Below are 15,652 nucleotides of genomic sequence, written 5' to 3' on the forward strand. Positions count from 1 at the left end.
ATCAGAAAAACTAGTAACTGCAGTCCTTCAAGCTTTAGAGCTGTCGTTTCTCAACTTTCAGCTACTATAATGGTTCTCTATAACTGTAATGTGTTATGCTGCATTTGCTCTACAGTTAGTGTTGAGCCCAAGTAGGGTTGTAAAATTCCGGGAATTTTCAAAGTTGGAAACTTTCCATGGGAATATATGGGAATAAAAGGGAATAAATGGGAATACATCAGAAATTTATAAAATTGAAGGTTGGCCCTTAACAGGAAACTTAAATATAGTTGTGAAAAATATATTGTAGCATACTAAAACAACCAGATTTAATGCAAGTACACTTGAATATCTATGGAAAGCGAAGTGTTTTCACTACATTTCCCATGAGCCTCCGCGCGCACGGTGAAATTCTTGGACCAGTGCAAAGACGGACAAAAGCGAAAACACTTGGCAAGAATGTTTTCATTGATCAAGAATGAAAGTCGGAGGTTCGCAGATGATCTATTTTAGTCAACATTCATGTTTTTGTTGTTCAGTAAAAGAATTGTTCATAAAGAATTAAAACTTGATAAAGTTCTACTCAGAAACAGAAATGTTGAAATGTCATGTTTTTTTAATTTTATTATTTTGCATGGATGTCTGCTTATGACAAGAAAAAAAAATTACTTTTATGTTTGGATTAAATTACCCCCAATTTCCAGTTAATTCCCATAAATTCCCAATAATTCCTATAAATTCCCATAATTCCCATGGAAAGTTTCCAATTTGGAATATTTCCAATATTCCCCAGCTTAACTTCCCATGGAAAGTTTCTGGAAATTTACCGGAAATTTACTGGAAATTTTCCGCCCCTTTGCAACCCTAAGCCCAAGTATCCACATGGATGTTTCTGAAGGCATCACAGGAACAACAAAACAATCTGCTCATTTTGTCTGTTTGTTTAAAGTTGGGCAAACTATACTGTACCTGAACAGTTTCTATTGAGAGAAGTGCTGAAAACTGACAAGATGAAAGGGGGGGGGGGTGTACAAGCTAGTCCCATATCACCATTTGGAATTCAAAGAGGTCCATCCCCAACGGGCTGCCTATTCACTCGATGCCAAAGCCAGTCGGTAGATAATGGCCACAAAAACAGGCAGACTAAAATTCACAATGGGCACTTGAAGCCAGAAATGCATGTGTGTGTGTGTGTGTGTGTGTGTGTGTGTGTGTGTGCGAGAGAGAGAGAGAGAGAGGTGGAAAGGGAGAGTGATAAAAGAGAGGAATAGAAGGACAGAGAGAAACAGTTTGGCAGGAAGATAGACGGATAGAGCTGAGGAGAAGCATGTATGAATAACAAGAAGGTAGTCCAGGAGTGATAAAGAAAATGAACAATGGGTTTTGGGAATCGAGAGACAAGAACTAATGAGTCCTATAAAGACAGCAAGATGAAGAGAAGCAAATAATACAGAGCAAAAAGTTTGATAAAAGTTGATAAGAGACAGTGTAAACAAAAGTGCACTCCCTTCACTAAACTGCTCTGACTCCCCATCTTTTTTAAAAACATCTTAATAACCTCTGATGATATTTAATGAGCAGAAGCTGAGAAATCACAGCGAGTGAGAACGACACGTGCAGAACGAGCACGGCATCTTGATCGCAGTTCTGATGGAGTGCATCAGACAGTGGAAACATTAAAGGACAATTCCAGGCGAATTCAACTCGGGGGTGTATTTTCATATCATTTTAGGTCTAAAAGAATGAATCTGAAGATTTTCAGTTTAATTGCTCCTGTTTTGCGGTAGTTGCGTCTGTCCCCGCATCGCCACGGCAGCGATGAATGGGAGTGGATGTAAGTTCCGCTGTTTAGGCTGTTTACATCCCTCAAAGCCGCAATTTTTTCCCACAGACAGCGTCAGATGGAGACTCAAACATGCACCGAGAAGTTTATTTACTTCAAGCAAGCCGACATGTTTGTAAAACTAGATCTAATTCAAAGTCTCCCGGAGTCTCGCCCAAGACCCAGTTGCCGTGCGCGGTGTGTTCAGGAGCAGTGGGAAAAGCTACCGTTTGTGTCATAAACACAGGAATATCAACTCTTTACTTGCTTCAAGTAAAAAAAACTTCTCGGCGCATGTTTGAGTCTCCACCTGACGCTGTCTGTGGAAAAAAATGTACACTTGAAGCAAGTAAAGAGTTGATATTCCTGTGTCACAAATGGTAGCTCCTACTGCGCCTGAACACAGCAGCACTGCAACTTCGGGCTCGCGCGAGACTCCGGGAGACTTTGAATTAGATCTAGTTTTACAAACATGTCGGCTTGCTTGAAGTAAATAAACTTCTTGGTGCATGTTTGAGTCGCCATCTGACGCTGTCTGTGGAAAAAAATTGAGGGATGTAAACAGGCTAAACAGCGGAACTTACATCCACTCCCATTCATTGTTGCCGTGGCGATGCGGGGACAGACGCAGCTACCGCAAAACAGGAGCGATTAAACTGAAAATCTTCAGATTCCTTCTTTTAGACCTAAAATGATAGGAAAATACACCCCCGAGTTGAATTCACCTGGAATTGTCCTTTAAAAACAGGGATTTTCATGTTCTTGCGTGTGTAAACATGAGAGAATAATGTTGTGGGTGTGCGTCTGCATCTTAATTGGCTCAGCGAGGGGATATTCATTAGCAGCTCTTACAGTCTGATGGAGCTGAAGTGCGAGGATACAGTGTCTAATTGGCTTTTTGTGTTTGCAGTTGTACAGTGGAGATGCAGGGAGTGTATACGGCGTGCTGATGGGACAGTATGAGAACTTATCCTACACGTGCACAAACACTTTGCCAGTGCTTTGCTGAAGCTTGTTGCACGCGAATAAATGGGCACCACTGCACGGCTGCGGCCGTGCTTAACCTCCACCTCTTATCTAACCAAGGACAGGCCTCATGATGACCAGAGGGAGGAGGGGACCGAGGTTCAACACATTCACCCCCCAAACATAGATATTACACCCCGCAGGGCAACAGAGGTCTGACTCCAACACTAATAAAACATCACCACCCTGCCCCTGAATGCATCACATGGGCGTGGAGGTTAATGAGGGACAATGTTATCACACCTGATGTGTGGATGCAAACAGTTGCTGATACAGTAACAGAGGAGCACGTCATGTGTGAAATAGGGGAGACCGGGGACAGTTGCAACACTTTTTGCATTTGGCTCTCTTACTCAGAGACGGTTTGGATTAGACAAACCAAATTTTGATACAATAAACTTACATTTGTCTGTTAATAGTCAAGACAATTAATAGATGATTACAGAATCCACATTCTTCACAATTTGCATTTGAGTGTAAGGAGTCAGATGTTGCAACTGACCCCGGGCCCGGGGACAGTTGCAACATGTTACAAATACAATATATTTCATGTCTAGTAAAAGGATTATTATCAAAAATGTAAGTTCTATAGTGTTATTTATTCATCAGCTTTGATCAGATGGCAATTACAGTATAGATTTGTCTAGATTAGGAGGCCTTACTGTATGTGCAGATGTCAAATATTCAAATTGAAAAAAAAAAGACTTTCAGTGACATAGGATGAATGGAACAATTTGTGAGGGAATAACTTTTATATTGCCATTGTCATTTATTCTCTCAAAAAAAAAAAAAAAAAGTCAAAATACTGTTTTGTGGTCTGTTTTTATATTCATATATTGCACGTCCGGTCAGCCATGATGATGTGCTAGCTAAACAAAGTGCTCTTGATACATGCTAATCATATCAGCTTAAAGTTAACATATCACTCCTTTAAACCATATAAGTTTGAGCAGAATCACAAAAAGAGTGACGACAGTTTTAACAAAAACAAAGTTCAAGAAAAAAATACTTTCATACCTCAAAAACAGTTTTTTTTTTTGCAATAAATCCTGAAGCATCTTTTGAATTCAACTGATTTTTCTCTGCAAGGGGGGGAATCCAATTAAGCACGTCGTGCAGTTTGAGTATCATCACTCTAGCTTGTTCATGATTGGAGAAAAATGACATGTTGCAACCATCCCCTGTTGCTACTGTCCCCGGTCTCCCCTACTGCAGATAAATGGCTGACTTTTACAAGCAGGCACAGGGATGTACCAACATAGGATAAATACACATAGATAAAAACACAATGCCAAAATATGTTGTCTATTTATCCTGTTTAAATATGCACTGATGCTCTTCACAACTGAATTTTCTAACGGAAAAATAAAGTTCTTTGAAGTTGAAGTTGAAGTTAATGGTCAGTCTAAATTGATTCCCCTGCATTAAGTCTGTACAGATGGCAGAGAGGGGAGAGAAGCCAATGAGAAACAACCTATAATCTTTTTAAGTGCAATGTTTGTGCCAAATCTACATCTGAAAACAGTTACGGGACAAGCAAACTCAATTACTCTGTAGCCTACAAGACCAGACTGATTGAAACAAAGCTTAGAAGAGACACACAACCAACCGTGTCCATCACCTGTATGGAAGCAGGTAAGTCTAATAAGACCTGAATCTTATATGCCACTGAACTCCTAATTGTGAAATTTAATCACCACTGAATTATTAATGTTGAAATAAATTCTTAATGGCAAGGAAAATTCTCACTTTGAGGACCATCTATCTACATTTATGTAGTCTGACTTAGCCTCTATGGTGAGTTGCAGACTGTTTCATACTTAGCATCCTGGATGTTCTAGCAGTGTACCTACACACACACTGAGGACAGAAGTGTTTTTTAGTTTTGCATTGACAGTGATTTGCACATTTAGTTCCCAGGACTCAGAGGTGTATCCTTCAGTCAACACTGAAATTCTACTTTTCTGCTCTTAACTCAGCTTTTCCTTTAGCTTTTCATGTCAGGTTGACATTTCAATGCTGTTTGCAATGACAGCTCAGATACTGCACCTATTAACCTTTCAACTTTGTTTCTTCTCAGTTGGCGAAAAGTCTATAAAACTGAAATAACTTGATGCCATATAAGATTGATTCACACTTTCTGAAAAAATATTTTGCCAAAATAAGGACATTTCTCCACTGTATTTATAATTAGCATCCTGTATGCTATTATTCTAAGCCATACATCACAAAATCATCGTTGTTGTATGTCCTTATGTACTGATGGATGTGCTCAATGGAGAGGTCATACATGAAGCATTAACTTACGTCTGTGTCAGGGCCCTTGTCGGCTCCAGGACAGGAGAAGCTGACAAACTCATGGCAGCGTTTGTGAACCACAAAACAACACACTGAAAGAAGAAAGAGAAAGAGAAGAACAGTTGATGACACATTGTGAACTGTTTGTTCTCACATGAACATAATGCGCATACAGCGATAAAATATATGCCACTTATTGTAAGGGGGAAAAAAACACAAACACAAGACAGTAGGGATGTCACAATTACTTGTTTTCACAATTAATCGCAGTATTAAACGCCACAATTAATTGGTCGCAAACATTCCTAAATACCGTCACTTTCTAAAAAAAGATTCTGTATGAACCGTGTCGGCAGATGAGCACCAAAGTAAAGGTAAATGCACAGATACTGGTCCATTTTCCTAACGTAGCATTGAATTGGTAGGAATTTAAATGCTAGAGCAGGCATCACCAAATGGCGGACCTCGGTCCGGACCCGGACCGACTGATGGTTCGATCCGGACCCGAGACCAATCTCTAATAATAACATTTTTTCCCGACGGGACAGCGGGCTCAGCTATAGGTCAATACGGCAGCTTCACTCAATTGAGCCAATCAGATCGTTTGTTTACCCGGTGCGGCCAGTGCGTCTGAGAGGGAAAGAGAAAGGAGACGGAGTGATGACAGCCTTGCTCCAAAATAAAAAAAAGTTGATGCTGAAGTCAAAGGCGAGCCGCTGGGCGTTTGTGGCCGCCGCCGCCGCCTTGTTTAAGCGTGTGTGCGCGTGTGGGGGCCGTTCAGAAGGGTCTCTTGCGCGCACAAGCCCATTACTTTAATGTGCGCTCACAACGCCGTAGCGGTGCGACGTGCTTGTTTCCTGCTTCTCCGCCGGTGTTGTGTTGACCCCCGGTTCTCCCTCGGTCTGTAAACTTCTTCACGCGGAGCTCTGCCCCGTTTGGAAGGAGCAGGAAGCTCGTATGCGGGAAGACGTCGCTTCAGAGGTGTAGAATGTGTGTTAGAGAAACACCTATTTCAGGACTACTGACTTGTATCACCAGAACAGAACAGACATATCCTGTGATTTTCAGCCTTCCTCCATATTTAATGGAGGGGGACAATACAATGACAGTGCAGCTATCAAGATGCTTTTGACACCTTGGCCTCAAAAAAAGAAAGGAAGAAAGAAAAAAGCACCAAACAAACAAACAAACAAACAAACAGGGAAACCCCCTTATTTATTCGGTCTTGTTCTCTTTAATTGAAATACAGGCCTTAAATTAATTTGCCTGGGAGCTACTTTTATTCATGGTAAAAAAAATTTTTTTTAAAAAAAGCTAGTTGTTTACTATAAAAGTGCACTATGTTAAATGTTTCCTGTGTTGAAAATTGACAATAGATATGAAAATGCACTTCGTTGGGGTAGGCTATAGCTTATATATAAGACACCATTTGGACTTTATAAGGTTCGGACCTTTCACTTGGATGAAAGTTTAGTAACTGGACCTCAATGAATTTTAATTGAATACCCCTGTGCTAGAGTGTCATTTGTCATTAATAAAAAAAGATTAAAATGAACTTTTATGAACTATTTGGTATTGAAGACAATTAATGACTTTAATATTTCAAACACTTCCCCTGGTGGATTAATAATTGGTCATATTTGAATAGTTATTTAAAATATTTTATAATTAGTAATGTATATTTTAACTATATTTGATTTTACGCATTAATAGTGTTGTGAAATTAATTAATGCATAATAATCGTGATAATCGTAATACCGTGATTATTTCTCTGACAATGATCACACCGAGAAAATCTATTATCGTGACATCCCTACAAGACAGACAGGCACACAGAGAATTGTATCCTTCTTCTGTTGAGTGGCTTATTCATGTTTTTGTACAAATCAGTGTTAAATTCTCATCAATCAAATCTAAAAGTGAGTTATACAAGCCTCTCCTGCACAATCACACACAATCAAATGCATACAGACAAACGGACCGACATGCATGTGTACTGTGCACCCACACTTACACCCACACAGAAAATGTCTGTTACTGCATCACTGTCTCCTACAGAACAGGGATCCGCCTCTACCACATTGTCTGTGGCGTGACTACTCGGGCTGATATGACACCTGATGCTGCTCTTACGTCAGCGACAGTGGCATTTACAGTTGGATACTGTCGCAGATTTGGAGGGAAAAAACCAAAGCGTGGACATCTGTGACAGTCAGAACACAAGCTGACTGTTTCTTTCTGACTCTCGCTCCACGTTTTTTTTCCTGCCATTATTTGAAATTTCTCATTCTTTCTTCTTTCTCATTCTCACACAATCTGTCTGCTTTGCTCATTGTCAAGCTGCCTGCTTGTTCATGTGCACTTTTGTGCTCTCCCGCCACCAAATTCGTGTGTTTGTTTCTCTCTAGATCGGCCAGCCAAGTTGCAGTTGCCAGAAAATATGACGGGCACTGGTTAAACAAGAGAAATGAGTTATAGAGAAGTCCAAGGAACAGCAGGGGTTTCAACTGTCCACTCAGAGAGAGAGATGGAGAGAAAAGGAGACAGATGGATTATGTATGCATATACATGGTTGCCCACAAAGTTGGAATTACTATTATTTTTTTTTTTACCTCTTCTCATGAAATGATTGTGATAATGTGCTTTATTCTTGATATCTTCTCAAAACTTCATTGACCAATCTCTTTCTCACATCATCACTGTGAAAATTAAACCACAATTGACCTTTATGATGGGAATAAAAAGAGGAATGTGCCTGAAAACAACATTTTTCCAACTTCATGGGCAACTGTGTATAGATATTCACAGATCTACACAGATAGCTAGATAGATTGTATATAGATTGATATAGAGATCCATCATAATCCAAACCCAGCCTTAATACTAATACAGCATGCTTCTCTGTGTGTGTATGTGTGTCAGAGTTGGATATTCCCTCGCCTGCTGGTGTGGTGCTGAGGCAGCATACAGTACAAATTCATCTCTTTGAGTAATAAAGAGGAAACGAGGCAGAGAGACAGAGGAAACGGATAAAAAGCTCAGCAAAATCACAGCCCACAGTGATTTATCCCTGCTCTGACGTTGTCATCTGTGCCATTTGTTATTTTCATAATGTACAGTCCACTGCAAAAACAGGGTCCTTCTCTGCACAGGTGTGAAGGCAGCTGGTGGGAATTTCTAGGACCCATGTCAGTGGGGAGTTGTCAACCACCTCTTTGGTCCAGATGGAAAGCGGTGAAACAGATGTTGAGATATTTAAATGACTTTTAATGCAGATATGTGTGGCCCTCTGAGCCCCACCCCCCCCACCCAACACACTTTGACACATCCAAGTACTGTACTGTACCGTATCTCCTCAGTCAATCGTCACCTTGTGCTATTGACAAATTTAAATGCAACAAACAACCTCCAAACCAAACACTCCAACAAAGGAGCAAGACCCACACACTGACAGAGACTCAAATAGACCACATAGCCCTAATGCAACAATAACGTACGTAACATAACATAACGTAACAAAATGTAACATAACGCAACATAACATAACGTAACGTAACATAACGTAGCGCAACGTAATGTAACGTAACATGATTCAGGTGGTCAGCTAATAAAAAATAACCAGTTTCATAAGTTGAATCTACATGATACATTTATAGTGGATGCAGACAGTATCTGGACCACATAGTTTGTTATAACCAAGTTGTCCAAGTCAGGCAGCCACAGCTGTAATCTAAATGTCAGACATTTCATCAGTGCTTCATCCTCTTCTTCTCATCTCTATTCTCTTCTTAGATCAGAGCTACTGTGTCAAATGTCAGCAGCTAACAAAAGGATCACAGACTTATGACTTGCAGATGCTGTAAAATAAAACTTTGTAGATTTAATAAATGATGGATTCAACATTTGGATTTCATTATGTTGCTATTGAACTCTGATGTCAGGACAGGAGCCTCCCCACATACTGCCCCCTCTGCTGTCAATGAAATCTAAATATTTTCTTACACGCAAAGCAGAAGAATTTTCATCATTACTACTGCAACTCTGTAACACACACATTTACTCAGCAGGATTAACACTGAGTGCAACCAGCAGGTTTCTCTTGGCCTCGCTCCACAGCCTACTTGCAATATGTGAATCACTGGTTCAATGACGATCGTACTACGTTCTTTCCATCCGTGCTCCTCACACCCTCGGCCACACACCCACTTGTCCCCTGTTTGGTGCTGATCTCAGAGCAGTTGAAGTTTCTGTTGGTGTTGCAGTGAGGAGGTGAGCGGGACTGACTTGACACTGATCTCAGTTCAGAGGTGAAAAAGGGCCATTAATCTATGTATAGTGGAAGGGATAAATCTAGCTTTGGAGCGTGTGTGTGTGTGTGTGTGTGTGTGTGTGTGTGTGTGTGTGTGTGTTTCAGGCAAGCTTACCCAGACTTACACAAGACAGAAAGAGTGTTTTTCTGTGACTATAATCCTCGGCGTTGACTTTCATGCGCATGCACACGCACACACTGATACGCACATTAATCTAAAAGCTGCAAGAAGTAGGAGCCAATATGCCTCTGTGGCTGAAACACAGAGGCACTCTGGGAGCTTATGAGGCTTTACATGCACCCCACCAATCAGGAGGGAAGCTCTGAAGACACCTCCAATCTACACCTGCCCAGCATCGGCTGAATCAACAAAAATATGAGTTTCTTTACTCTCTCTTGTGATGAGAGGGAGAAAAAAGAGAAAGAAATGCAAACAACCTGGAAGAGTAGTTCATTAAGAGTGTTTTTGTGTGATTTTAATGCCACTATACAGTAATAAATCTTTAGTATGACCTATAGGTACAGGGATCTGACTGTGAATTTCAGTTTTAAGAAGTGTCTCTGGATGGTTTAGTCCTCTCAGGGAGAGAGCTGTGTGAAGCCGCAGGAGCAGAGGTGACACAGTGACATACTGTATCGTCAGGGATATTATGATTAATTACTATGGGCTTTGTTTCACCAGCTTAATTGCATAAGCACATAGATAAGAGGCTTTGGCATTACAAAGCAGCTTACACAACACAAACGCTTTCTCGCGTGTGCGGAAGGTGGAAGGCGCGAAATATTTGTATGCATGATTTCAGGGTTCGTCTCTATAGGTGGGCAATTTTGTAGCGTGTTTTCACACATACTGTTTGGTACCGTTGGTATTTCTGCACCTCTCCTCTTCCACATCCCACATCGCTATCCCCCTACCACCACTACTGATCCTTTAAAGTGTGGATTTAGCCCTGGCTAATCTGGTGAAATTGGGTGTCTATCGAGTCCACTGTTAATAGAATTATGCTGTGTTGTTGGCCAGAAGAAAAGGCTTGCAGTGGAGATAAGGGAGAGGGGGGCAGGACACCTGTAGCGCCGGACCAACTCAATACCCTCCAGACACATTCAATTGATCCGGGCCCCCGGAGTGCATCTGAACACAAAGGGAACCGAGGCTTTGATCTGGGATCCACAGGAGGAAAAGAGGCAAGTGCGCGAGGGAACAGACGAATAGGCAGAGAGGGAGGGAGCGCATCCACAGGGGTTCTGATGGGAGTCAGAAATGTCTTTATCCGCTCAAATGATTGTGCTTATACATCTACATGATGATTTTTAGTGGCAAAATATTGTTGAGGTTGATGTTAAGGTGACAGCTTTGTTTGAAGGGAAATGACAGGATGACACAAATTGTCTGGAAATGATGTGCAAATTATTCATTGCACTTCTCCTCCCGTCATTATATAAACACAAAGATAAGCTTCCTGCCAACCTGGCTGCTGATCGCGTAAAATGTCCCCCCTTGTTATTGCTCTGTGGTCTTTCTGTAAATTATCATTTCAGGGAAGAAAAATGATGGAGGGGAGAGGAGAGGAGAGGAGAGGAGAGGAGAGGAGAGGAGAGGAGAGGAGAGGAGAGGAGAGGAGAGGAGAGGAGAGGAGAGGAGAGGAGAGGAGAGGAGAGGAGAGGAGACTATTGTCCTCTCTTGGTTATTTTTAGGCTTGATTCTGGCCAGGGCTGGAACAGTGTGTACTGAACCTCACCGTGGTGGAGAAGAAAGGGGAAGACATTTCCTCTACACCTGGTGGCCAATGGACACTATAAATACACGGGCGGCGGTGCGCTGATACACATGTCCATTTGCAAACACGCTGACATATCACAGGCCAGTAGCGTGCATGTGAGAGTTGAATGATGAATGAAAAGCTATTCCCGTCCCGAGGCGGTGTGAGGTGCTGAATGAGAGAGGTGGAAAACGCTGGAAAATAAGCATAGAGACTCAACAGGGCCAATGGGGATCGCTATATAGCATACATACATACAGCAGCGAGGCGCCCTCCTGGCCTGTGTCAAGTTCTCGTCAAAATTTGATAGAGTTCAAAGGTCAAAGAGAAACTATATCCATCTGTTGTGTTCCATCCAGATCATTTTCACCGGCCCACCGCATGAACAGTTTAATCTGGATGCAAAACAGCAAGTTGGACCAGGCACCACTCCACATCTAATGCTGATCTAATGCTTCACAAACAGAAAACACTCAATTTCATGTTCAGCACCTATCCTCCTATTTACGTGCATTAAAGGACAATTCCAGGCGAATTCAACTCGGGGGTGTATTTTCCTATCATTTTAGGTCTAAAAGAAGGAATCTGAAGATTTTCAGTTTAATTGCTCCTGTTTTGCGGTAGTTGTGTCTGTCCCCGCATCGCCACGGCAGCAATGAATGGGAGTGGATGTAAGTTCTGCTGTTTAGGCTGTTTACATCCCTCAAAGCCGCAATTTTTTTCCACAGACAGCGTCAGATGGCGACTCAAACATGCACCGAGAAGTTTATTTACTTCAAGCAAGCCGACATGTTTGTAAAACTAGATCTAATTCAAAGTCTCCCGGAGTCTCGCGCAAGCCCGAAGTTGCAGTGCTGGTGTGTTCAGGTGCAGTGGGAGCTACCGCTTGTGTCATAAACACAGGAATATCAACTCTTTACTTGCTTTAAGTGTACATTTTTTTCCACAGACAGCGTCAGGTGGCTACTCAAACATGCGCCGAGAAGTTTTTTTTACTTGAAGCAAGTAAAGAGTTGATATTCCTGTGTTTATGACACAAACGGTAGCTTTTCCCACTGCACCTGAACACACCGAGCACGGCAACTGGGTCTCGCGCGAGACTCCGGGAGACTTTGAATTAGATCTAGTTTTACAAACATGTCGGCTTGCTTGAAGTAAATAAACTTCTCGGTGCATGTTTGAGTCTCCATCTGACGCTGTCTGTGGAAAAAAATTGCGGCTTTGAGGGATGTAAACAGCCTAAACAGCAGAACTTACATCCACTCCCATTCATTGCTGCCGTGGCGATGCAGGGACAGACGCAACTACCGCAAAACAGGAGCGATTAAACTGAAAATCTTCAGATTCCTTCTTTTAGACCTAAAATGATAGGAAAATACACCCCCGAGTTGAATTCACCTGGAATTGTCCTTTAAAATGCATCAGTCCACATCATGTGTTTCAGTATCGCCACAGAAGTATAAACAATACATCATACATGTTTTATAACTTTTCCAGAAGTCTCTGACCTCCGTGGTGTGTGACCTCTGACCTCTCACCACTGCAGTGAGTGACACATCTGAGATTTCTACAGCCCCAGGTCTCCTGACCCATAACCACCAGCTCTCTCTTGAGACAGGTGGAGATGGATGGCCAGTGACCACAGATGGACAGACGTGCTGACAATGAAGACTCAGAGAGACCCAGCAGTGGCCTTTCTACAGAACACACCCTGCATATGGGGGATGATAGTTACTAAACTTTGTGGTTTCCTTCTACTGCATTTATTTAATATCAAGCAGTTTTCCAAACATTTATTTTTCAGAAAACACACTGTTCCATCTGGTCATTTTGGCCTTCAAATAATTTCTGAATTCAGTTCACAGTGTATAATCTAAGGCTGTGTATGGATCATGTGATAAATAAAACACTGTGCATCATTAATGTGTACATATACTTTATTCTTCTTGCATATTTAATTAGTTTATATAATCACACAGATCTTTACTGGAGTTTGTGTTATTCTACAGAAATCAAAAGGTCTTTTTATCACAAGTTTGTGACAATGTACAAAAACCAAACAGTATACTGTATTCAGTCTAATTCCAGGTGTGTTATTCTAAATGTTTTACTGCAAATGAATATCAGTTCTAAGTATCGGTTTTCAGTTTCTTAATAATTGTTATCGGTTTCGACCCTGAAAAAAATATATCGGTCGTCTTCTGAATACTAAATCTGAACAGACAGCTTAACCCCATCTTGTTCATAAAGATGGGCTGCCTACATCTAATCAGTGCCAATCAGATAGTATATCATCCATTGTTTCCACTTTGCACTGTGCTGCTTTTGAAATATTTTCTCAGATTTTGGTAAAAGCAGCACAGAGTTTTCAAGCGAGCCCGGTCACCTTCAAATTCCCTATGCAGGAAAATCCCTGTCAAAGTAACAGCAGATCGGTTGACTGTTACAAAGTGTAGCAGATTAAATTGCCTCAGTACATCACAATATCTGTCTCTGTCCTTCTTCCACCACCCTAGGGAGATGTTGTGTGATATATACCGGCAAGATGTGTTTGCCTGCAAAAGGGAAAAGGAACAAGGCTGCAGCTACAACAAAGGCATGGAAACTCAATTTCAGCACATACATTCAATTATGCATGCTATAGGCACATAAAGGACATAGCCACAGAGTGCAAACAGAATTTACAGTGAATATACGACCTTGAATGCTACAACAAAGCTATACAAAAGCGCCACTAAATTACATGAAAAAACGAAGGAACAGAGAGGCAGAAAGAATAGAGCAAAGAGAAGACGAGATACAATGATGAGAATAGAAAACAGCATCTTCCTCCTTGTGTCTCCTTCAGGGCGGCACATAGTATCGGAAAACTTCCTAAGAATTCTGTTTGTGTCTAACAATTATCTCCATCATCACAATATCCCACTGTGTGAATATGCATGAGTGTGTGTGCATTTGATTGTTTATATATGTGCATACGTAAGGAATTATGCAATTTCTGCATGGAAGCAGAGAACACAGAGGGAAAAACCTCGGGGGAGATTCAACACGGTGGGGAACGCTGCTCAGTTTTTAGCCGAGCAAAACAAAACAATCATGATAAACTTTAGTCTACTTAACTATACTGTGTGTTCATAATATACAGTTACAAAGCAGAACACATGATTGGTTGAGAGAAGGTAGAGATCACGGAGAATCTGGCAGTGTCCGATTGCATCACAGTGTTTATATTACCTCACCACCTCATCCTTCCACCCGCCCACTGCGACAGGTCGGCAGGTCGGCAGGTCAGCGGGTGATGGCGGTTTTCACCATATTCCTGAGGGTGCACGATAAAATCTTTTTTGAGCTCAGTGAAATTGCAGTGGTTAGCACTGTCGCCTCTCAGAAAGACTGGGTTTTGATTCCCGGGTCTACTCTGCATGTTCTCTCTGTGCATGTACTGCATGGGTTTTCTCTGTCTGGCTTCCTCCCACAGTCCAAAAACATGCACACCAGGTTGACTGGAGACTCTGAATTGTTCGTATGAATGTTGGAGAAGGCAAGAAAAGGAGACCGCACACATCAGCTCCCTTATGTGCAGATTTATTAGCACATCAATAGTAACGTTTCGAGCTCATTGCTCTTCATCAGACTAACTCATACACATCAGACGCCCCGTTTTTAAACCTGCCTCTGAGGGTCACATGATGAGTCACATGGTAAAGGGAATGTATAAATCAGATAGCCTGGCTCTCGCCAGCCCCTTGTAGTTCCGCAAAGCTCCACCAGAGGCGCTACGCTCAGCTTCGCACAAGGGTCTGGACTCGAGGCCAATGCAAACTTCTTCCCCGGAGCAAAAAATAATGAACCAATCAGGATCGCCGGGCGGGACTTTCTGAGGTGTGACGTAGCGCTGAAGCGACTGTTTGAGTCAAACAACAATGGCGGCTCGCAGTGAGTGGCTGAAGTAGCACGTCATTCAAGATAATGGACAAGTGGTTTATCCAATCACATACAAGATTTTTTTACAAGGCCCCGCCTTCTGAAATGAATCGCCTATGGAGCAGTCCCAGACCCTTGTGTGGAGCTCAGCGTAGCTTTGCGGAACTACAAGGGTCTGGCGAGAGTCAGGCTATAAATCAGAACCCATCTTGTGCAAAACACAAACATACAAAAATCAGTCAAGAACTCCATCATAATTAAATAGATCAACACCCATCAGGCCGACTGGCCGTCATACAGATCTAATAAATTAGAGGCGCCTCTAGTAATAGGATGGCTAATTTTCAAAGTCTAAAACAAGGTTATCACATTTTTTACATTTTATATATTTTAATCTTGTTTAAAGATTTAACACATTTTAAAGTTCAATTACCTATAACCTTGAGCTAGATGAAGGACCAATCCAACCACAAAAAATGGAAAAGTTAACAATATATAGAAGATCAAACAAGCATATAATCCAACAGTAGGAC

The 15,652-nt window shown here is 41.7% G+C and overlaps 1 protein-coding gene across 2 annotated transcripts in view; it reads right to left on the bottom strand.

Annotated features, from left to right (window-relative positions):
• The window catches only part of prkcab (protein kinase C, alpha, b), a 128,843-nt gene that overhangs the window by 85,719 nt on the left and 27,472 nt on the right, over window positions 1-15,652 (bottom strand). For both annotated transcript variants that reach the window (XM_085784297.1, XM_085784298.1), the window contains exon 3: window positions 5,135-5,217. In XM_085784297.1, coding sequence (XP_085640423.1) covers window positions 5,135-5,217 — 83 coding nt within the window. The remainder of the gene's footprint in view (window positions 1-5,134; window positions 5,218-15,652) is intronic.

The sequence above is a fragment of the Trachurus japonicus genome, chromosome 8 (assembly GCF_045865225.1).
Source record: "Trachurus japonicus isolate A0001 chromosome 8, Traja_1.0".
NCBI lineage: Eukaryota > Metazoa > Chordata > Actinopteri > Carangiformes > Carangidae > Trachurus > Trachurus japonicus.